This window comes from Podarcis melisellensis (assembly GCF_964234715.1).
Source record: "Podarcis melisellensis genome assembly, chromosome: 9".
Lineage (NCBI taxonomy): Eukaryota > Metazoa > Chordata > Lepidosauria > Squamata > Lacertidae > Podarcis > Podarcis melisellensis.
This window is the reverse complement of record NC_138541.1, coordinates 30,032,885-30,055,541: the sequence shown is the minus strand read 5'-3', so window position 1 is coordinate 30,055,541 and position 22,657 is coordinate 30,032,885. Positions and strand designations below refer to the sequence as shown.

Below are 22,657 nucleotides of genomic sequence, written 5' to 3'. Positions count from 1 at the left end.
TCAAATCAGAGTTTGGCTTGGGTACAATCAGTATTAAGAGGATAATATCTGACCCAAACAGACAGCTTTTTAACAGATGCTTAATTAGAGCAAGCCCTGAACCCACAGATCAGCTGTAGATAGCCTGTTATTTCAGATGCAACTACTTAGTTGTAAATGAATACTGTTCTGGCCCACTGTCTTCTGCTCAGCACACTGACAACGGGCAACAACTTGACAACAACAGAAACTTTGCCAGAAAAGATTGGTTCAACTTCCTTGTGCAAATGCAGAAGCAGAAATTTCCAAATTTTGCTCCCTGTGAAGAATAGCTAGAGAGTCTTGCTAAGCAGCACTGCACTTGTAACTCCCATTCATTTTGAAAAATTGACTTAGCATAGTTTATTATGTAGTTTGTTACCATAAGCTAAAGTCATTGTAGTATAACAGAAACCACAATACTCACTTAAATCATTCACAGTTGAAGGAATGAGATGGAGAGAGAGAGGTGCCTGGGAGGGGTCTTGAGGACCATGTAGAGAGTTCTGGAAGGCCACCTGGGGCCCACAGGATGGAGTCTATTCACTCCAGATCTAGATGAACCTGTCCGGCTGGTTTGCGTCTGTCTGTAGAATCACAAAGTTGGAAGGACCCAAGAGCCATCTAGTCCAATCGGCTGTAATACAGGACTCTCAACACATGGTCTCCCATCCAGTTTGAATATACTTGTGTGAACCTGCCTGAACACAAAGGTTAACTCTGGAGCCCCTGCTGTATATCCTCCCACCACCAAAAGGTCAGGGCCTTTTTTGTTTCTTCAAGGTCCAGCTCATCTTCGGGGCTGGCATGCCTGTTACATACCCAGAGTGACAATGATGGCCAGTTGCATTAGCCCATGGCATGGTGGGTCTGAGCTTGTGTTAAATCCACCACTGTTCCCCCAACGTAACAGCTGGGTGACTGTATTAGCCCAAAGTCTGGATCTTTGCCCTTTGCGCCACCATTCTCTGTGTAAGCTGTAACCAATCAACCTGTGGCCATTTTTAACCCGTTCCCAGTTACAGGGTCATTCATGTTCTCTCACTCTATCCGTGCTCCAAGCTGCAGACCCAACTAAGAATATATATATTTTCCCTGGTAGGGGAAAACAGCAACAACCTGGCAAGATGAAGAGTGGCAGATCAAGTAGTAGTTGAGGCGTAACTCCTTGTTCCCATCACTGCACACAAGACAGTTTAAATAAATATTTTAATTCTATTATTGGCATTTACACGTAGAAAGCATACGGTATGTTACAATTTTTATCAAAATGTGAAAAATATGGGTGTTACATAAGTAACAAATGTAAAAAAAAGGGGGGAAGAAAAGAAGAAAAGCATTTTTCTTACTTTCCCTGAAAGTAAGAAAAGTATTCAGTATAGGAAAATATTGATACCAAAAACATAGTTTAGCTAAAACAAAAACGGGCGAGAAAGGGAGAGAAACAGCAACACCTCCCCACGCACACAGAAAACATTTATTTTTAAATTTTTAAAACAGTACTATAGGAGCTGCATGGAAACACAGGGTTTGTTTACACAAAGCAAATTCAAAATGAGGGGGATTTAGAACAGTCACCTACCATGACTTGGAGTTTTTAGGCATTTCTCAGGGTCCCTTCTTAGGATACAGTTTGTACTTGGGTATGGGTAGTTGAGCACAGAACACATGCGCATTGTATCAGCAATGCATAGAGCCTGTATGTATGTTTCCTACTTTCCCCTTTAAAGTATATGCGCTTGCACCAGCAGAACCCCCTCTTTGCATGCATTTTTAAAAAGAAAAGCAGACTGGTGCCATGTATAACTGATACAATGTGTGTATCTTTCATACTTAAGGACCTGTTAAATGCATGTTCCTCTGATCCAAGACTGCAATGATTTCCCCCCCAATAAATATTTTTATGTCAAACACTTCAGTCGTAGTAAACGTTGTGATGTAGGAAAAGGTCACTCCAGGATCTGGTAGGGAAGGCAGTGCTTACAATAATAGTTAGTGCTTTATGGCTTTTAAACAACTTTTTATAGGCAAGTAGTCCTCACAATGGCCCCCTGTGAAGTAGGTTTGTAATTTTCGAAAGAGCCCCCTCCCATTTTCATAGATGGCAAAACTGAAACACTGATATTGAATAGTTGCCAAGACCCTACAGAGCTGAGATTCATTTGAAACCAGTGGAGTTCCGTCTACTAACCTCACCTTGCACTGTACCCACTCCCTGTTCTACAGATTCTATTATTTGTTCAACTTGATAATGTCAACTTGGTTTCCATACTAGCTAGAAATACTGTTGCTTGGAGGAAATAAGGACAGAAGATTCAGAAGTTCTCACACAACTTTGTCAAATATAATAATAAAAAACCCTAAAGTGCTGATGAGCTTGAGCTGGTTCTAGCACCCTTTGTATTGAGAAAGATAATATAGCCATCGCTCAAGCTTATCGTTCCTTAAAGTATCCAGATCTGAGCAACTGCGGTATACAGGAAATAGGTTTTCTGAGAGAACCTGATAGCATTGTTCCTTCACCCAGCCTTTACAGAATTGCTTCAAATATCTCCCAACAAAAACAACATACTTGATATTCTTGCATTTCAGAACAACTTATTAAAATTGGATACAAACACGCTTTCCACAATAAACAGTCTTGGGTCCATATTTAGAACCAATCACTATTAATTTAAAAAATCACAAACCAAACATGGAATACAGAAAATTCTTTCCAAATGCTGCATGCCAAATACCTTGTTTGGAAATATAATGCATGCAGAGAAAAACAAATTCAACCGATCTCAATTAAATTAAACAAAAAAGATGTATTTGTCCTTTTCAGCAGCATAATAATGATAATTTTTTTTAAAAAAATGTGTCCTAACTACTGGCCCTGGGTAAAAAAAAATGTTGTTTTTATAAAAAAAATCTGCCCTTCTCTTATCTACAACGATAGAATGGCTTGAAAGTTTCGTGCTTTTGCATTTTGACAATGTCAGTATGGAGTTCTATACATACTGTTCGGCTTCCCCATCTTTGGGTTGTGTTGTACCATTTTTGCTCTCTTCACTTACATTTGTGGTTGCCTTTTCTGGAAGAGATGCCAGATCTTTAAAAACATCCACATAATGCCCAAATCCTGGGCCCCAGTTCAAAAGGTTGTCCCAGTTGAAATTCCCTCCTTGCTGCCCAAGTCTTAAAGGTGACGTACTCTCATGAACACTGGGTGCAGTTGCTTGTGCACCCACAGGCCCACCACCCTCTCCTCTTCGGCCTGGGTATCTCCTGGGCTTCAACCTAGCCCCATAATTGTCTTCATCATCTGCATCTGACTCATTAACTTGAGATAATTTGGGCATTCTGGAGGTGTACACCATGGGCTTTTCCCTGTCATACTCCATCTCAGAACATGTAAAAGAGTCGTGGGAATCACTGTCAGATGATGATTCCGGTGCTGGAATGCCATCAGCTGGATTCCTTGTTCTGGACAGTGGCCTTCTGCAGTCCTCCTCAGAAGAAGACCTTCCATGGTCAGCGCTGCAGATGCTTGGATTTCTAGGACGCGGGGTGTTAAGCCTCTCCACCTCTTCAATGGAAAGGCCCACCGGAGGACCACTCTCCAGTGGAATCTGCCCTATGGGTTGCTTTAAGCGGCTTCCGGGCCTGGAACTATGAGTTACCATCATCTGAGGGCTCTTGCTTCTTCTCCCTAGTCGAGTGGGGTAGTTAAAAATGCCTGTCTGGCAGACATCATTGTGCATTTCCAAAGAGCTCCCTTCTCTAATGGAAAGATGCATGTCCCTTGCAGGGCTGTTTCTATAGAAAGTCGACGATTTGGAAAACGGAGCAGGGCTGTGACGAGAAAGGTGGTTGGGTGTCGCGCATGCAGAGTGACTTAAGGAACTGGTCCTTAGGCCTTGACCGTATGAAGGCTGGTATGTTAAGCTGCTTGCCCCCAGGGGCATAGGCGACTGCCTTGCAAACCCCAAAGGACTGTGCCTTTGGATGGAGAATTTCGGCGTGTGACTCCGGAACTGCTTATAGTGCTGAATGATGTCTGCATCTGAAGGAGCTATGCTGCTTGCGTTGTCAATGTCATAGTGCTCTATCTCAGTCTCAGGAGAAGCTAGAGGAGCACTGGGGATAGTCTCTGTGTTGTGCGGGATATCCGTCTCATCAAAGATGAGGTAAGGGTTTTCCCTCTCAATTATATCAGGCTTCGGGTTTCCTTCAGGCTGCTTCCTGATCGTCATATCATCGCCGTAGGGTGGGATGTTATCAGGGTCATCAAAAGCATCATTCTCACTCCCCTTCTTTTTCTTCTCCTTTGCTTTCTTCTCCTCTTTGGGGGCCTTGGCCTTCTTTCCCTTGCACTGATTGCACAGGATCAAGCTCAGCACCAGCAAGGCCAGCACAGTAGCACAGCTACCAACAATGGCAGGAACAGCCCAGAGAGGCAAGGAGAGCTCAGCTGGGTAAGTCTGTGGGACACAGACATAGGCTCCATTCGCCTCTCCCTTACACACTTTCCCATGGGCACACATGATGCCCAGGCAAGCCACCACCGTGTCACACGTTCTCCCAGTGTAGGATTCTGGGCAGATGCAGGTAAATCCAGACCTTTCTCCAGGTTCACAGCTGCCACCATTCTGGCAGGGGTTGGAGGCGCAGGCTCCAGGCAGCACACACTTGTATGTATACCATTGGTTAATGCACATCAATTCGCCCCCGCAGGGACTGCTGGCACAGATGTTGGGCCCTCGGCAGCCAATCTTCACAGAGGGGTCTGTTTTAGAGATGGTGGCGAGACTGTGCTTTCCGGTGAAGGGAAGGCTTTCGTCCCCATACTTAAAATAGGCAATGCAGCCATCAAAATCTAGGAAAACAGAAAGAAATAATAAGGATTTGGAAACTGAAGGAGCTTAGCTTGTTTAATGGATGTTAACTTCCCCCTCCTCTTTCCCATTTTCTTTTCTTTGCGTGACATGTCCTTTTATATTATGACCATCTTAGTACTGATTTTTGAAAGCTGCTGAAGGGCAGGGTATAAATACTGTAAGCAAATAAATACTTTAATTAGAGGGAGCAAGGGAGCAATATAAACCAGGTATGAATGAATGAGTGAATACCACTTGGAGTTCTCTACAACATAGCACCAACAAAAGTACATGGACAGTCCACCAAACATGCCTACTTTAAAGCTTTATTCATGTCAGTGGTAGTTGGGAATAGAACCCAGTGCAGCAAACCAGCAACATGGCTTTTGTAAGAAATGGGTTCATATTTTCAGGTTTGCAGCATTATTTATTTATTTATTTATTTATTTATTTATTTTCAGTGCTTCGCATCTGCATGCACTTGGAGTGTCACCATCATGTTCAAAGCAGCAGTATTCACTACTAAAATATAAGGCCAGTCTTTGCTTCCCTTTGAAGTTTAAAAAATGTCTTTTCACTTGGATATGCTGGAATGGAAAGAGGAGGGGAGACTCAAGTGTTTACATGTTGCCTACTGAGTATCTGAGTCACAGCCCACTTGCTTAGAAATTGCTGATAAAATCCACAATTGCTGATAAGTTCACTTATAAAACAATTATTGGACAAAATATCACAGAGTGAGAACAGTTTTAAATAAATAACAATTTAATCAGTCTAAGTAACTCTAAGCACTTTGGAAAGTCACATTAATTTCAAAGGCAGAGGTAAGCACACACATGGCTACTTGAATATAGGTTCTGTTGAGTTCAATGTCGCATATTTGTATAGGACTGCAGTCTCCATCTCTCCCACTGAAGAATCTCCTGTTGGACTCTCTCCCATTCGACTTAAAACTGATACATTTGAATGGCTCATAACTTTACTTTTGCTTTGTTGTACAGTTACACCACAATTCCCCCTTTTGCCCTCTAAAATTCCAGATAAGTTTATGTAATGGTTCTAGGGGTTGCTCGTGCATAAGTTGCCGCCATTCCTGGCTAGGCTACCTGGTTGAACCCTTTCTGTCTGGACAGCCTTTCACTTCGTGGCTGTCTCAGTCGCTGGCAGAATCCGTCAGTGGGCATTTCTTGAACTTCTTCCAGCAAAGAAGTTCTTTGACGCCAAGTCTCCTCCTACTCTCCCTGCGCGGAAGTCTTCTGCGCAGGGAGGGTGTGGGCAGCGGAGTACCCGTGCTCTCCCTGCTGGTCTCCGGTGAAGAGTCCTGGAGCCTCCTCTCCGATTCCCCCATCTGTCCCCCTTCTCCACTGGTGTTACGCTGATTTCCTTCCCCAGCAGATGGGCTGCCTCTCTCCCTACTGGGACCCTCTTCAGCATCCCTCTGGAGCCTTCCCTCCGCCTCTAGCTCCAATGTCAGTTCCCTGACAGTTTATTTAGGATTGCATTATTGCCCAGAGTTTCTAAAACTTTTGCTACATTTTGCAACAGATCACCGAGTGTCTTCATGCACATTTTCTGTTTGATGGTTGACTGCCTTCAGAAGCCAGGAAATAAAACTGATGAAAAGAAACCCCCATGGGCTAAAAAAGGGCACGTGCAAATGGGCACATTTCTGTCAGCCAGTGACCAGATTACATCTGAACTTTGAAATTCAACTGGAGATTTTCGTGACAGTAGCCGGAGAACATGAAAATGTATTGTGACCTACCGACCATCCGATGAAATGTATTGCTTCCACAACTCTCTCTCTCCCCCACCCCCCATATCATTGTTTCTGTGCATAACTGGAAAACAAAGGCATCAGGACTACAGTTCTTAAACCACAAACAATTCTGGTGCTGGAGGAGACTCTTGAGAGTCCCATGGACTGCAAGAAGATCAAACCTCTCCATTCTTAAGGAAATCAGCCCTGAGTGCTGACTGGAAGGACAGATCGTGAAGCTGAGGCTCCAATACTTTGGCCACCTCGTGAGAAGAGAAGAATCCCTGGAAAAGACCCTGATGTTGGGAAAGATTGAGGGCAGAAGGAGAGGGGGACGATGGAGGACAAGATGGTTGCACAGTGTTCTCAAAGCTACCAGCTTGAGTTTGACCAAACTGCGGGAGGTAATGGAAGACAGGAGTGCCTGGAGTGCTGTGGTCCATGGGGTCACGAAGAGTTGGACATGACTAAACGACTAAACAAAAACAAGGAGAAACAGTGCAATGCACTTTAATGAGACTGCGGTGGGGTTAATTTTGTAGCCGATGTCATCCTCCCATTGTTTTTTGATTGTCATGGGGGTTTGTGCAGCTTTGGAGCAGTGTTTTGTATATTGTGGATACTAGCTGAAGATTCTGACACAAACTTTGTTGAATGAATTTATGTTAGAAATAACATCTTCTACAGACATAAAAAAGGGGGGAAATCTTTCATTTGGAGTTATTTCTTTGAAGTTGAAAAATCAAACGTCAGTTGAATTACAAACCATTCTTTCTTTCCTTTCTATGAATAAAATGAAATATTGCATCTCTGCATTTCAGAAGGTATTTCAAATAGCTCCAGGGAGCAGCAGCTTGATATAAAAAGGTTGTTACTATAGTATTACGGAGCAGGAAAAATGCCCAGGATATATTTTCATTGGATTGTGTGTTTTGCTCCATTAGTTGTACATCTCTAAAATTTGTTACATATTTATTTTTGCTTTTCTGATTCTTCAGATATCCTGAACATAGGAGTTCACACAGAGTTTTATACCTCCCTTCATAAATCTTTGGCATGTCACATGCAGTGTAATCCAATATTAAGAAAACACTGAATGAAAAAATGGTTTTGGAGCATGCATCCCTAGTTCAGGCCAGACTCCTGTAACTTGTCAACGTCCACATCAGTCATTTTAGTTAAATGCTCCATTTCCTCCTCTCTTCCCACCAGCTTTGGTCCTAGCAGACTTCCTGTCAATACACATACTATGATTTTGACTTCATAATCAATATGCAGCAATAGGTCAGGAGCAGTGAATGCCCTAAGTGTGATTTCATTCACACCGCATCTCATACAAAACGAGGCAATTTGGATCTCGTTGTTTTCATTGGATACGGTGAAAAATGTGAAGTGTGAATTTACAACAGGCAAGGTTATTTTATCTGGTGATAATCCTTTAAGTTAGATTCTTTTTTTATAAAGAGCTCTCTCTGAAACATCACTCCTTACTGCTGAACTAGTCTGGGTGTCTGTATTTAAAAATCACTTCCATTAAAAAAAGAATAAAAAAGGAATTCCAAGCATGAACACTAACACCCAAACTGCTGATTTAATCCGTAAATGTGACTGTTTCTGTTCATGTGTGGCTCTGATTTAGTTGATCTGAACAACAAGAGGTTGCAATCCCTGCAGCGGAGGCCATGACAAGCAAACAGCAAGTTGAATGGAGCATTCTGCTACTAGGATTTTAAGTAGGCAGCAATGCCATTACAAGAGGAGTGCCAAGACTAGTGCTATAGCAAGATGCTTCCATTGCTCAGAGATGATGTGGGCACTGGGACTGATGCAACTGACCCTATGTGCTCTGGAACTACAGTTGTGCCATATGCATTGTAGAGAACAATGAAAAACTGGATCAATGATGTATGGTTTAGGACACAGCTCCTGATCTAACCCTTAAACAGCCTAATCAATCCTGCAATCCTTCTGTGTTGTTAAACTCTGAAGCTTGCCCTGTTGGCTGTGCATTACAAAATGATGCCTACCTAATGATACCCAACTATTTGTGATACTGCTCATATGTATGGCTTTCCTTCTTACCTGGATTGCTGCTTCTAGGGGCGTGGTTAGGTGGGATTCCGCCAAGTGAAATCATAAGGACATTTAGTCCTCCAAAATCTTGTGTAACATGCAGGACATCTCTACTGTAGGTCTTGTCGACTGTTAATATTGTGGAGCTCCCATTCTTCTCAACGAAGAAGGTATGCCAGTGGCCATCAGAAACATAAGCTTCAGGAATGCTGCGTTCCACCTTTCCACCAACTCCAGCATCAGAGATATACTGTACTTTGCCACCTTTGATCTACAAGGAAATATATATATATATACAGATATATATGTATTTAAAAATCACAGAATTATAGAACTGTAGTGTCTGAAGGGACCTCAAGGGTCATCTAGTCCAAGCCCCTGCAATGTAGGAATTTCAGCCAAAGAAAATGCCTAAGTCGCACATCACACCAAGTCAAAGGCTTGTGTGGCTCATAGAGCTAAACCACAAGGCCAGATTTGGTCCACATACTAAGCAAGCGATGGCTTAGCTTTACATGGTGCATCAGCAAAATGACCAAGAAGGAATGAGGGGGCCATGATCTCCTCCTTTGGAGGCCACATGCTTGTGTTTTTGCACCAAGCCATAGTTGGGCTTCCCGCGATGTGCAAACCAGGTAAAAAAGAAATTGCATCTTTTGTGCAACAGAAACTGCAATGATACAGGCTTAAAAGGCCCCTGTGTATTTCCTTTTACGTTACACATTAATCAGCTAAGAAGCACTGGCGAGAACATGCAAGATTTGATGGGATGCAACTACTCAAACCTTCATAAAGTTTATACATATATAGGTGACAGATAAGAAGCACCCATCTCTTGGGCTGAAAGCGTGATTTCATAGCTTCACATCCATGCTAGCAGTTTACACAGAGTCACTCCTTACAGACAGAATATGACCCTCAAAAAACTAAACCACACATTTTTAAATTGCCTTCTGTACACAAGGCAACACGAACAAAAATTGCTGAGGATGCAGGACTGTAGCCACATAGACTTTGGGGCTCTCTTGTTACAAACAGCCTGCACAACACCTGTGTTGGTCAAAGGATGTGGCTTCTTGATGTTTAGCTGAGAGGTGCTGGGGTCCTTGCATTGCCACCTGACTGAGTGGAAATGCATTCTGCGCAGCTGTGGAATAGCAGAGCAGGACTTCATATGTGCACTGTCGCCAGATAAAGGCCACGGGTGCCTGAGCTTATTCAGTTGGCTCCCTATCCACTTGTGATGTCTCCATTTTTTGCCTCCCATGCCACACTGTGGGAAAAGGTTTGACCTCTGCCCTTGCAGGCTTTCTATAGTGATGGTATCCACTGACCAAGAAAAGGCAAATAAAAGACCATGTTGCTATTGTCTGCTTAAAGAAAAAAGCAGAAGTAATTGCAAATTATGTGATAATATCCTGATAACTTGCTAGTGCAAGCTTTTGCATTGGAAAATATGGGTACTGAGAAGCCAGATACAACTGATAAATTAATGCTGGCTGAAGCACAGAATTGTGGTCTTACACTGGAGAGACTTATAGGCTAGGGAGAAAATGGAAATAATTAAAGCAGTCATGAAAACTTGGATCTTGTAACCATCCAAGAGGTTTGCCAGCACTACGGTTTCACTCATTTAGTGTTAGGGCTAAATTGACAGAGTCAGCCCTAAGAATTGACTCCACTACTTTCTCTTGTGCAAAAGATACAGCAGAATACTCTGAAATCCATTTCCCTATATCGTAATAGTGACGTTCACATGCTACATTAAGAGAATATGCAAGCTGTGTACCTATGTACACAAATACTTGAGCTGTACGATTAATTCACATGCACCACTCAATGTGTGCACAGCCTCTAGGCCCATGTACACAACAGTTGCACAAGTGTACACCATTTTACACAAACACTTGGAAACGTGTAGAAATATCTTGTACCTGTTCAGTGCAATGTGGGAACAAGCCCAATGATTCTTCAGCATCCTTGTGGGAGCCAGCTGTAACTGTGGCTTTAATGAAGCCAAAGTGCCTGGTACAAGTAAACACCACTCAGTTCAATGGTGTATCTATCAGGAGTGGGGAACCACTGGCCCTTCAAATGGTATTAGACTCCATCTTCCAATACCTCTGACCATTGGTCATGTTGGTTATGGCTGATGGACATTGGAGTCTACAACATCTGGGAGGCCACAAGTTCCTCACCTGGGATCAATAGAATTGCAGCTGGTTAAAACCAAGGACTTTGCCTTAATTGATCTGAGGACTGGGTTGTGTGTGCTACTATGCCTTTAAAAAATCCAAGAGTTCTAAATCTGAGCTTGGTGGTCACATTTTATAGGAGGTCTGAATGAGGAGGGAAAAGTTAATCGGAGAAAAGATTTCACTCTAGCGTGCAATGTTTCATTAAGAACATATGCAACAAACATTCTTCCGGCTGCCATTCAAATAGTCAGTACTTGGAGTCTAGACAAAGCTGATTAGAAGCAAAATCATTCAGCCCTTTTGATAGCTGGAGTTGTGCCCAGCACTAGTCAACGCTCTGGTATTTCTAAAGTAAAAGACTGGGGCAAATTCAGGAGAAATGAAGACCACTTCATAGCAAGTTGCCCAATCAAATCCACTCGGCCTTACCTTCACAGTAGTATAATTGCTGCTTTCCTGGATATGAATTAAAACTCCGCTTTTACTCCTTGTCCTGAATTTGACTTCTATACTCTCCATGCTACTCTGAGGCTCCAAAATGGTGTTGTCAAAGCTACGTCTCATCATGTATTCCCATTTCCTTTTCTGACTTATGTGGTAGTCAAGGCGACCTTTGCCTTCTAATGACAAGGCAGTATCAGCCGTAACATCTAGAATAAAGAAGTAAAGTGTGAAAAATATAATAATTCATCATTCACAATTCTATCTCTTTGTACCACCCACCCACCCACCACAGATAAAGAATGAAAAGATAATAAATAAAAGGTAATGAAGAAAAAAAAATCTGTCAATTTTGATTTCTCAGTTTCTAACTTTTCCAATCTTAAGTTCAGTTATCCAACATTTTTAAAGCCCTCATGAAAACCAATTAGCAATTTTCTTCAAATTCTGCACATTTTAGTATGCAAGTTACACTATTGTCCATGTTTTTTCAAAGTTCCCCCCCTGATATAATGCATTTTAATGCTATTTTCATGAATATATGCATTTGTATGCACACTTTTATATGCATTTTTGCACACCTTATTTGGTTGGAGAATTGTACTGCAAAATGAAGAGTAATGTGAGTTGTATTGTATTGTATTGTATTGTATTGTATTGTATCGGAAAGTATGAATTGGGAATGAGAACTGAATTGACCAGCAGACCATGTTGAGAAAATGTGTCTGGTTTTTAATTGGTTAAAAAAACTAGCTTCCTTTCCAACAATTTCCCCAATTCCATTCTATTTCAGCCTTTAAGTGAAAACAAGAACAACCCTAGTTGCAATTAAGAATTAAAAAATATATTAAGGCAATAGAAAGTGGCTGGCTGGGTTTAATAGATGGATTCCTACTTTTTAAATGTGTTTCTGTTGCAATTTGCTGGTCCCTTGTGGAGTTGGGCCAGCATGATATTTTGCTTCATAATTACTGTTATAATGAATTCAATCATTACATATTTCTTCCATGTGCAAAGCAGAAAACACAAAGATGTTTATGGGAGATGTAAATGTAGGTTAAAAGCAGAAGGGGTGGGGGCAAAGAAACACTCTGTTTACATTTTTCACAGTGTTTTCCAGTCAGTCCTTCTTTGCAGTGACACTGCTGCCAAGACCACTGATCCACACAAGTGCCACCATGTTGGCAAGGGTTAATAGCACAAGTTCCTTCCAGCCTAGGACACCTGAACAAGCAAAAATAAAATAAAATAAAATAAATAACGATAGTTTCATTGCTTGCATATTTCTTAAATAATTCCCACCCCAGAGACCAAGACACCACACAGGATCTCCCCTTTCTCCATAATAGCCCTGTGAGACAGTGGGTCACTCAAGCTGACCCATTGAGCTTCCTTGCTGAGAAGGAGTTAGAACCAGAAATGATAAACACTTATTTTTTTATTTCATGTGTCTAGCAGCATCAAACGTGATGAGGTAGAGCCATCCTCTCAATACTAATATCTCTGCTCCTTACCTGGACTGAGCTTGGGTGGGGCAGTGGCAAGGTTGGAGCTACACAGCTGCACTCTCAGGGATGCCAAATTGGCAATGGTCCTCCTGTTGGTGAAGTCCAGCTCCATTATCATCCCACCCGATTCAGGCGAGCAGCAGAAACACTGTTGTCAGAAGAGCAGCCCCACTGCTCTATCCAACAGGTAAAGGTAAGGGAAAGGACCCCTGGACGGTTAAGTCCTGTCAAAGGCGAAGGAGCTTCCAGGCCGAGGGAGCCGGTGTTTGTCCACAGACAGCTTTCTGGGTGACCAGTATGACTAAACAGCTTCTGGCGCAACAAAACACCGTGATGGAAAGCAGAATGCACAGAAAGGCCATTTACCTTCCTGCCGCAGCGGTACCTATTTATCTACTTGCACTGGCGTGCTTTCAAACTGCTAGGTTGGCAGAAGTTGGGACAGAGCTACGAGAGCTCATTCTGTTGCAGGGATTCAAACCGCCAACCTTCTGATCGGCAAGCTCAAGAGGCTCAGTGGTTTAGACCACAGAGCCATCCACGTCCCACCTTTACCAACCGTTTTTTTCCATTGACACCCAAGATGCTTCATTGATATGCCACATATCTTTTGGGCTAACCTGCTGTCCCTGAGAGCAAGCTGTGCCAAAGGGAGAGGATAGCTCAGCGATGATATCGTGGAAACCACATTAGGGGAGAGATCTCTTGTGTTCGGATCCTGCTTGCAAGCTTCCCACAGGCAGCTGGTTGGCTGCTGTGAGAACTGGATGCTGGATTAGAGGAGCCATGGGCCTGATCCGGCAGGCTCTTCTTATGTTTTCACACAGAGGGAGGGAGGAAGGAAGGGTAACAAAACACCAGGGGCCAAGCACTGGGGCTGAGCAACAATGCCAGGATGTTGAGAGAGGCTGTGCCCTCTGAGCTGTCATGCAGTCTATTTCTTATGACAAGAGTGCACACTCTGTATCCTTCATGGAGATTGTGGTGGACAGTGGCTTGTCACCTTAATGTAGGGCAAGAAAGAATGACTTCCTATTGGCCATTCTTGGCTGCGTTTTCATCAAGTCTTTACTACTTCATTTTCTCTCTCTCTTCCAAACAAGATGGTTAGGAATATAAGCTAGGAGGGGATGTATTTGGATTGATGCCTATATTTTAAGTTGAAATTAAATTTCAGGATAGATTCATGCGTTTATAAAATGCAACCCTGCTTCAAAAACCAGCTCCCCCTCCACACATTCCTCACACCCTCAAGCAGGAATGGGCACAGCTACATGAAGAAACATAAACCCTTTAACTCAACTCACACCGTCTCAACCATACATCATCCCAACACCTTTCTCTGAAGTGTGAAGTTAAAATGCTGCAAAATGTTTGCTGCTTCCTGCCTTTAATATTCCAAGTATGAGGAAGGTGCTTTCCGTTGAGGGATTGTTGACTTACACCCATGAGACTGGTCATTTACAGCCTAAGTGGAAGTAAGTCCCACTGTATATTCAATGAAGTGTGCGCCCAAGTGAAAAGTGCACAGAATGGTAACCTTAAATGTTATCCCTGAACAAGAGGCACTCAGAGTAAAACAGTTTCCAAGTAACTATCCTAATGCATAAAGGAAACCAGGCTAAAACTTTTCAAAATGAAAAATGTAGCCCTGTTTTTTCCTATTTCTTAAAAAAAGATAAACTCCACTCCCGACATAACTTGATTTTAAAATACTACTCCTTCAGTTTAATGATGAAATACGTATTTTGATTATATTGTGTCTTCTCATTGTTCCACAACTATGCCTTGTGAAACCCTGATCTTACCAGCTGAATTGGCTCTTATCAGATGCTCAGAAAATCTCAACAGAGGTTTTGCTTACCGAGCTTCCAATTCAGTGGGTAAGAAGATCAGATGATCCCAAGGCACAGGCAGGGAAAAACAAGAAAAGCTCTAGAGACCCATGGGGGAATGAATCAGTACACAATCCAATCTAAATAGATAGCAAGTGAAAGTGTGAAGAAGCCCTTAGTGTGTTTCAGCCAAAGGCTCTGATGGCACCTTATGTCATGATAAATCTGCCAGTCTTTAAGGTGCCATGAAACTCTGTTGTTTTTAAACCAGCTTTTAGTTATTCATTAAATATCACATTTACCAACGTCCACCTGGCAGGATGTGACTGTTCCTGAATGTTTCTCTTATGCTGCTTGAAATCAAGTAAAATTGCTTCATGAGAATATTATGCTTGATTATCCAGATAGACCAAATGACACACACACACACACACACACAACACACACTCTTCAGTTTTATAGCTTCATACTAGACACTGGCCACTTGTGAACCTCTGGGTCCCAGCAGCACATGTTAACACTGAGACACAAAAGAGATTCCAGAGCCATTTAGTTGCAATAACCGCATTTCACACAGCCTGAAAATATAATGCGGAAAGTAACCAGAGTGGAATAAACTTGAGCTGTCCATTGAATTTAGAGCAGTATGATTTTTACTTTACTGTCTGCCAAGTCAATCTGAAAAGAAGCCTGAAACCACTTTTCTCTGTGCAACTGTCCAAGACATTAAATAAAGAATCCTGGTGGACAAGAGATAAAAAACAACAACAATATACACATCTATCCTTCACTGGTGAAGGTCCAATGTTTGGCTGTCTGTGAAATTGTAATTGATGTTGATCTCTGCGCTACAGAGCTTCAGGAAATCTTATGCCACAAGCTGAGACCATGAAAAGCTAACCACTCAGGACATCCTCTTATTCCACCCCTAAGTTCAAACAGTGGGATGGAAGAAACAACAGGTTCAGTTAATCAATCATTTTGAACAGTGTTCACAGGGGGAGATGGTACAGGGAACTGCCTTGACATCTGAGAGGAAAAGTGAGATAACAGACACTTGGACCATATGGACGGCGTTTAATGCACTGGATATAACAATGCAGACAAATGTTAAAGAATGGTGCTTTTCTAGATATAGAACATCTGCTGGTGGACTTTATAGCATACTGTTGCTGATCTGTATGTCTGTTCATAGGAAAGGTGCCTTCTTATGAGAACATTAAGAAGAGTCCTGCTGGATCAGACCAAAGGCCTATCCAGTCCAGCATTTTCACAGTGACCAACTGGAGGTCTATGGGAAGCGCACAAGCATAACATGAACATGATAGCCCTCTCCCCAGCAAGCAGGATACAGAAGCACACCACGCCCGATGCCGGAGGAAGTGTAGCCACCATCATGACCATTGATGGCCTTCTATTCAGCCCACTGGTCCACCTAGCTCAGGGTTATCTGCACTGATTGGCAGTGGCTCTTCAAGTTTTCATGTGGGGTCCATTCTCAGCTCTACCTAGAGGTATCAAGAATGGAACCTGGGACCTTCTGCATGCAAACATGAGCTGAGCTGAGCACACACCCTTCAACTCTTTCACCATCTTTGTGTATGTCAGACTTTGCTGACTTCTCTTCCTAGTGGTGCTTAGGAACAAGCAACAACATGATGGCCCCCTTACATCATGCATAACAATACATATACAATCTTGGAGAGTGGAATTCTCATATACTTTTTAATATGGGTGGAGAACCATCCATGCAGTGTGGTGCAAATAAAGAGAACCCTCAGGTTCTTTTAGTGAAATGCACATTTCAACAGAGAAGGAGCATTTGGTCTATGACATAATTTGCAACCCAGCAAGAGAATCAGCCTGCTGTACCAGAGCATTCATGGGTAACAGACGTGAATTTTCAGACACGTGAAGATCACAAAACAGAGTTAGTCAATTGTTATTCTGATATTACGTAAAACACATACTGATCCAAGATTCCTTCAGCTGCCAAAGCCTGGCTGGGTTCTAAGGGACGTCCATTGACTGCAAATTCCATTATGCAACCCACAAAATCGTGACTTTCCAGCTGCCCCTTCCTTTGAAGTATTGGCTCCAGGGCTCTGATACCTCCGATGGTGACTCTGTTTGGCTGCACGTCTAAAGTCCTGAGGGTGGGAGAGACAAAGAACAAACAATGAACTCAGAGGGACTTACTTAACAATAGGATCCTAGTATAAGGCTGCAATCCTCTAACTAAGAGTAAATTCTCCTTAACTTCTGAGTAGGCATGTTTTAGATAGCACAATTGCTTTGTTACAATCAGAAGTCTCATTTTGACAACTACGCATGTTGTACTGCTGCAAAGCCCTTAGCATGCTTTATACAGAAAGCACCATATATGATGCACATAGAACAGATTATTGTTCCTGAGGGTGTGGTGGAGGCAGGAAAAGACCTTGTAATGACAGCTGTGTCTGGACAATATGAGCTAAGCCAGGCATAAGCAAACTCGGCCCTCCAGATGTTTCAGGACTACAACTCCCATCATCCCTGACCACTGGTCCTGTTAGCTATGGATGATGGGAGTTGTAGTTCCGAAGCATCTGGAGGGCCGAGTTTGCCTATGCCTCAGCTAAGCAATATGCAGAGTGTAACTAAACATGAGGATGCCATTGCAGTCCTCTGGTTTTTTTTATAAGATGTAGCTCCACCATAAGTGGCTATTGGCCTGACCATACTGCATGTGATGTAAAAGCCTAGTGCGGCTTATAGCTAAGTCATTGGACCTCTTTACATGTTGCTCACAATGAAAAGGGTATGGATGGTTAAGGGGTATGGAACTGTGTGTTTTGCTCTGCTCTTAACCTGCCATGCTCACCATAATATATGTAGCAGTGGGCCAATTCCACGCATGGAGGCTCCTGGAGTGATCGAGAACCCTGTTCGGAAAACATGTGGGAAGCCTTCATGGACAGAACAGGCTCCCCGCTGCATAAGTCGTGGGGGAAATGATGGGGGGAGAGGTGCCATGCAATTTAGGATTGGGGCTAAATACATTGCCTGAAAGCTCTTGTCAGCACAAGTGTAGTTTCATTAGGCTTTGCAAACAAATATGTTTTGCTTTTGAATGAAACCATGAACTTTTTTACTTTTATTTTTAACATTTTTGGATCAGAGTCTAGTAGGGCACTGGAGGGACAGACTAATTCGACTTGATTATTTCTCATATAGGCCATTTTTGAAAACTGACAAAACCTTCGTCACCAAAAGCATGAATCTCTCTTTGTTCTTAGATCAAAATGTTCACCTGAAAGTTAGTGAGTCATGCATCCATCTCATCTTTTTAATATATGGGGGGGGGGGTTTGCTAGTAAACCTCGTTACGGCTTACTGAAATTTGATAGCTTGTTTTACATTGTCGGTAGCTGCATAACATGGTTGCTGATGTCATCACAGCCAATTTCTCACTGAATGCTTCTTCTAATTATTCTCTTTTATATTCAGAAACTAGGGAGGTAGGAAAGATCACAGTGATATCTCTTCAGTAGCTTAATTGACTCAGCTGAGGCCCAGTCTGTGAACTAAAGATACATTAAATCCCATAGAATCAATAGGCCTCCTTCTGCAGAAAGGCTTCTTTTATTCTTTGCGGGCCAGGCGGTGTCTATTGAGCATAATCACCAAAGGATAAAATGAAAGGTTCTTTACCAGTCGCTAGATGAAGCCACATTGCTAACAGTGCAGTAGCCAGGTTCTTGTTCCTCTGAGCAGGAGTCCACGGTCAAGGACGCTGCCTGAAAAAAAATCACACTAAGATGATCATTTACGCATACCAACCCATCAAGTTTAGATTACATGGAGTACTAAATATATTTAGGGGTGAAACACTTATATTGTGGCTTAGGTTTCCATGTATATCTTTATGCACTGGAGGGGACGGATACTTATAGGTAAATGAACTCTAATTGTCAGTTGCAGCTTTCATATTACAGACATAAGCACAGATTTGATCCTAGAAAACTAAGGCAGAATTTGGAAGAAGGGGAAAACCATGGCACTTAAATCTGTGTATGATGGCAGCATAGATACCAGGGTGCTATCAGATAAAGTTGTATTCCTGCAGCACTGAAGTGACTTTTGGAGGTTTGTAAGTTTTAACTCAGAAGAGGTGAAAATGATGCCCATATCTTGCCCCCTCTGTGGCTAATAGTAGCTTGGTGTGGGGAGGGTGGGATTTATGTCAGGGACTTGGATTAGGGCCAGTGGTTGCATGCTCTTCCCCCTCTCCATGACTGAAATGCAAAATGGATAGTTTCAGGCTCTAGTATTTCGAGAGAATGAAAAGAAACATTTCTCTCACCACTCTCTCCACAGTATGGATAATTTTACACACCTCTATCCTGTACTCACCTTTTTTCAAAATGGAAAAGCCACAGAAGCAAGGGAGGTCTGTACAGGAATTTCTATCAATTTATAGATTGCTATATATTCTGAGATGGCAGAGCCATCTGAAGGAAGAGTTATTTCAAACAGTATTTTACTTGGATCTGATTTCATACAATTCAACTTTCTAATGATAGTCAAATGTTCCTGCTTGGTGACTTTAGCAGTTAATTTGCTACTGTTACCTCTTTAGTTATGAGAGTTTCTACTGTGTCACTTTGCTATATCTCAAACCTGACAAGTTAATGCTTTTACCAGCTTTCCATAAAAATTCTGAAGTCCTGTAGGAAATGACAGATTTTAAATCCAGTAGAGTTATTTCATACCCTTTTGACATGCAGAATGCTCCCCCACCCCCACCCCTCCAGCAGAAATACTTCAATAAAGGTAGTTCCTCCTTCACATTTTAGGTTTGTAAACACAGGGAGAAGGAAAAGTCTAGAGATTGAATTATTGTAGAGGCCTATCAAATAGTTCATCACGTCTTTTATGAAGTCTCCTTTGCTGATTTAAATACATTTCAACTTGAATATTATTGCAACTTTGCTTGATTGAAAAATGGATTCAATGGGGGACGCCCAGCTGAATAGTTACATTAGTGCAACAACGTTTTGCTGCAGTATGTTAACCCCCCCATACCTTCGCCTGCCCCCACCGCCTAAATCTCCTCCAGAGATTCCAGAAGCCTCTGCAGCAGATTCAGCGGGTACATGTGCATGTATATGTGGTAAGTAGAAAGGAAAGGGCAGGGAAATTTCATTGCACAGCTAGACGTTGCTGTGCTGGCCAATGAATTCACATTTAATTAATTCCAACTGTGTGACTGTGGGAAAAGCAATTTCATTAATATTTGCCTTGATTTCCCCACCAGTAAAATAGGATAGATAGTTTCTACTAAAATACTAAAAAATAAAATAAAAAAAATTGTAGGCTTGTTGAGGTCTGCTTTGAATTTTCCAGATAATCTCAACGGTTATTGGCAGGTCCTAACACTGCAACATTGCAGCTGACACAGCATCCTGTACTGGAAATCATGGAGTCCTCAAAGAATCTGTCGCTGGAGAAAAATATTTCCTCCTTAGAGAACTGTTTTTCTTATGCTGCTTGACATTTAATCTCTCTACTCCTCAATCAGACCATTTGGGAGATGCTACAAATCTTTGGCGGTATGAATCACTATGCAGCATGGGAAATATATTTCAATGGGTTAAAAATAAAACAAAAAATGTGTCTCAGTCACTGAACAGGGCATTTTTGTTGAAGATAAAAAGTACTCAGTGATTTGAAAACAGAAATGATGGTCGCTTCTTTCTAGATAACTAAATTACCAAAGGTGTTTTGTGGGAATTCTACTGTATCAGCATATATAAGGTAGCATGGAGTCGTTCCATTTCACAGTTCCTTTAATGTTGTTCATACTTGCTTTCCTCTCCATCTGTCTCCTGTATTTTATATTGAAAATGTTGCTACTTAATTTAGGAAATAATACTTGTGTCGTTTGCTCTTGCCATGTGTATGAATGATGGTGCACATTGACAAACAGGCAATCTTTTTAATTTGTTCCACCCTTCATGTGTTACGGAGTGAGAAATTGCACTAACATATTTGATGGAGAGATCCTGACTTGGCTGTTTGCATTTAGCAAATCTAAGTTTTCATTTGCTCCCATTCCTTCCAGTTAATGGAAAACTCTGGAATGCTTAGTTTCAAAATCACAGTGACCATTGCTTCCCCTTATTTTAAAATCAGAGATCTTTCTGTCTTTCTTTTTAAAGTGAATGCATCTGCTCACAATCTTTCCCTTAATAATACATAGTGGCCCATTAAAACACAAACCTGTCCATTGGGGCTTAGCAATGGAGAGGGTAAGGTGGTGGCAGCAAAAGATTTAGAAGGAGGTACACTGTCTAATATAAGGCAATTTTCTATATAGCAGAACTGGGTAGTTATCATCCACAAAGAAAACTCTGTTTCACATTTTTCAATAATTTCAGAACATTTGCAGAATGAACAAAATTTAATCATCTCTGTTCAAAAATAACATGCATGGCAATTACATAGCCTTCAGTTACAAAGGGTTTTGTTCTTGCATCATTCCAAACATTAAATCTGCCTCTTAATTAGTCTTCAGTGCTTATTCTTCCTATAGTCTGCACCAATTAATTAGATCTGGATAGTCATTAATTCCCTTCATTAATCAACCTCACATTTAGAGAGCGTCCTTTGAAGAAGCCATTTAAAATGCTTCAGGGTAATTTTTATGGAACAAAAGCTTTTGTGTTTTTTTTAAAAGAAGTTTTTGCAACCCCCCCCCCAAAAAAAACCCAAGTCCCAACAACCATCCATTTGCACTTTCTTCAAAGCTGATGTGACTTGGAACTGAGTGAAGCTTTATCATCATCATCATCATCATCATCATTATTATTTCTGTAAAGCAACGCTTACCATTCCAGCCCTCCGGGCAATAACCGTGTGAAACTGTCCATCAGACACCTTCTTTGCTGTGGTGAGTTTGTAAGTGCCACTGCCAAGATTGTATGAGAATCTCAGCCTCTCTTCTGTTATTTCCAGGGCCAGGAATTCTGCCCGATCTCCAGTCTGGTTGTCATAATTATATAACAGAAGGGCATTGCTTTGGATGGTGGCAAACTTGATGTATATATAATTGTTGTTCGGATCCATACTGGGGAATTCCATGTAAGACAATTCTTCAAATCCGTAGCTATTTACTTCACAATGCTTTCCGAAAACTCCTGCGGAAATAAAAATGTAACAATGATCAAGAACTGCAGAAGCACTCTAAAATATAATTCTTTTAGGGGGTGGCAATCCTGTTGCAAGATCTGTTAGGATGAGAAGCTCAGGGTGCAGTAGATCTTCGATTCAACCAGCTGATTCGTGGCTCAGCCAGTGCTAAGTACCCAACACCGGTTTAGCCAAAGATGTGATCACTGCAGATGGTGACAGCAGCCACGAAATTAAAAGACGCCTGCTTTCTTGGGAGAAAAGCAATGACAAACCTAGACAGCATCTTAAAAAGCAGAGACATCACCTTGCCAACAAAGGTCCGTATAGTTAAAGCCATGGTTTTCCCAGTAGTGATGTATGGAAGTGAGAGCTGGACCATAAAGAAGGCTGATCGCCGAAGAACTGATGCTTTTGAATTATGGTGCTGGAGGAGACTCTTGAGAGTCCCATGGACTGCAAGAAGATCAAACCTATCCATTCTTAAGGAAATCAGCCCTGAGTGCTCACTGGAAGGACAGATCTTGAAGCTAAGGCTCCAATACTTTGGCCACCTCATAAGAAGAGAAGACTCCCTGGAAAAGACGCTGATGTTGGGAAAGATGGATGGCACAAGGAAAAGGGGACGACAGAGGACGAGATGGTTGGGTAGTGTTCTCGAAGCTACAAGCATGAGTTTGACCAAAAGTGCCTGGCGTGCTCTGGTCCATGGGGTCATGAAGAGTCGGACACTACTAAACAACAACAACATGTTCAGACTGGCTTAGCCAGGTCTCAGCCAGCTGAACTG

The 22,657-nt window shown here is 42.0% G+C and overlaps 1 protein-coding gene across 1 annotated transcript in view; it reads right to left on the bottom strand.

The window, feature by feature from the left end:
* Nucleotides 1-1,213: 1,213 nt before the first annotated feature.
* FAT4 (FAT atypical cadherin 4) overlaps nt 1,214-22,657 on the bottom strand; it is a 145,429-nt gene continuing 123,985 nt past the window's right edge. The window contains exons 11-17 of the mRNA XM_081926415.1: nt 21,568-21,875; nt 18,388-18,473; nt 16,665-16,844; nt 12,451-12,575; nt 11,340-11,560; nt 8,722-8,983; nt 1,214-4,879 (exon numbers count right to left, since the gene is read on the bottom strand). Of these exons, the coding sequence (XP_081782541.1) occupies nt 3,012-4,879; nt 8,722-8,983; nt 11,340-11,560; nt 12,451-12,575; nt 16,665-16,844; nt 18,388-18,473; nt 21,568-21,875 (3,050 nt within the window). The 3' untranslated portion in view covers nt 1,214-3,011. The remainder of the gene's footprint in view (nt 4,880-8,721; nt 8,984-11,339; nt 11,561-12,450; nt 12,576-16,664; nt 16,845-18,387; nt 18,474-21,567; nt 21,876-22,657) is intronic.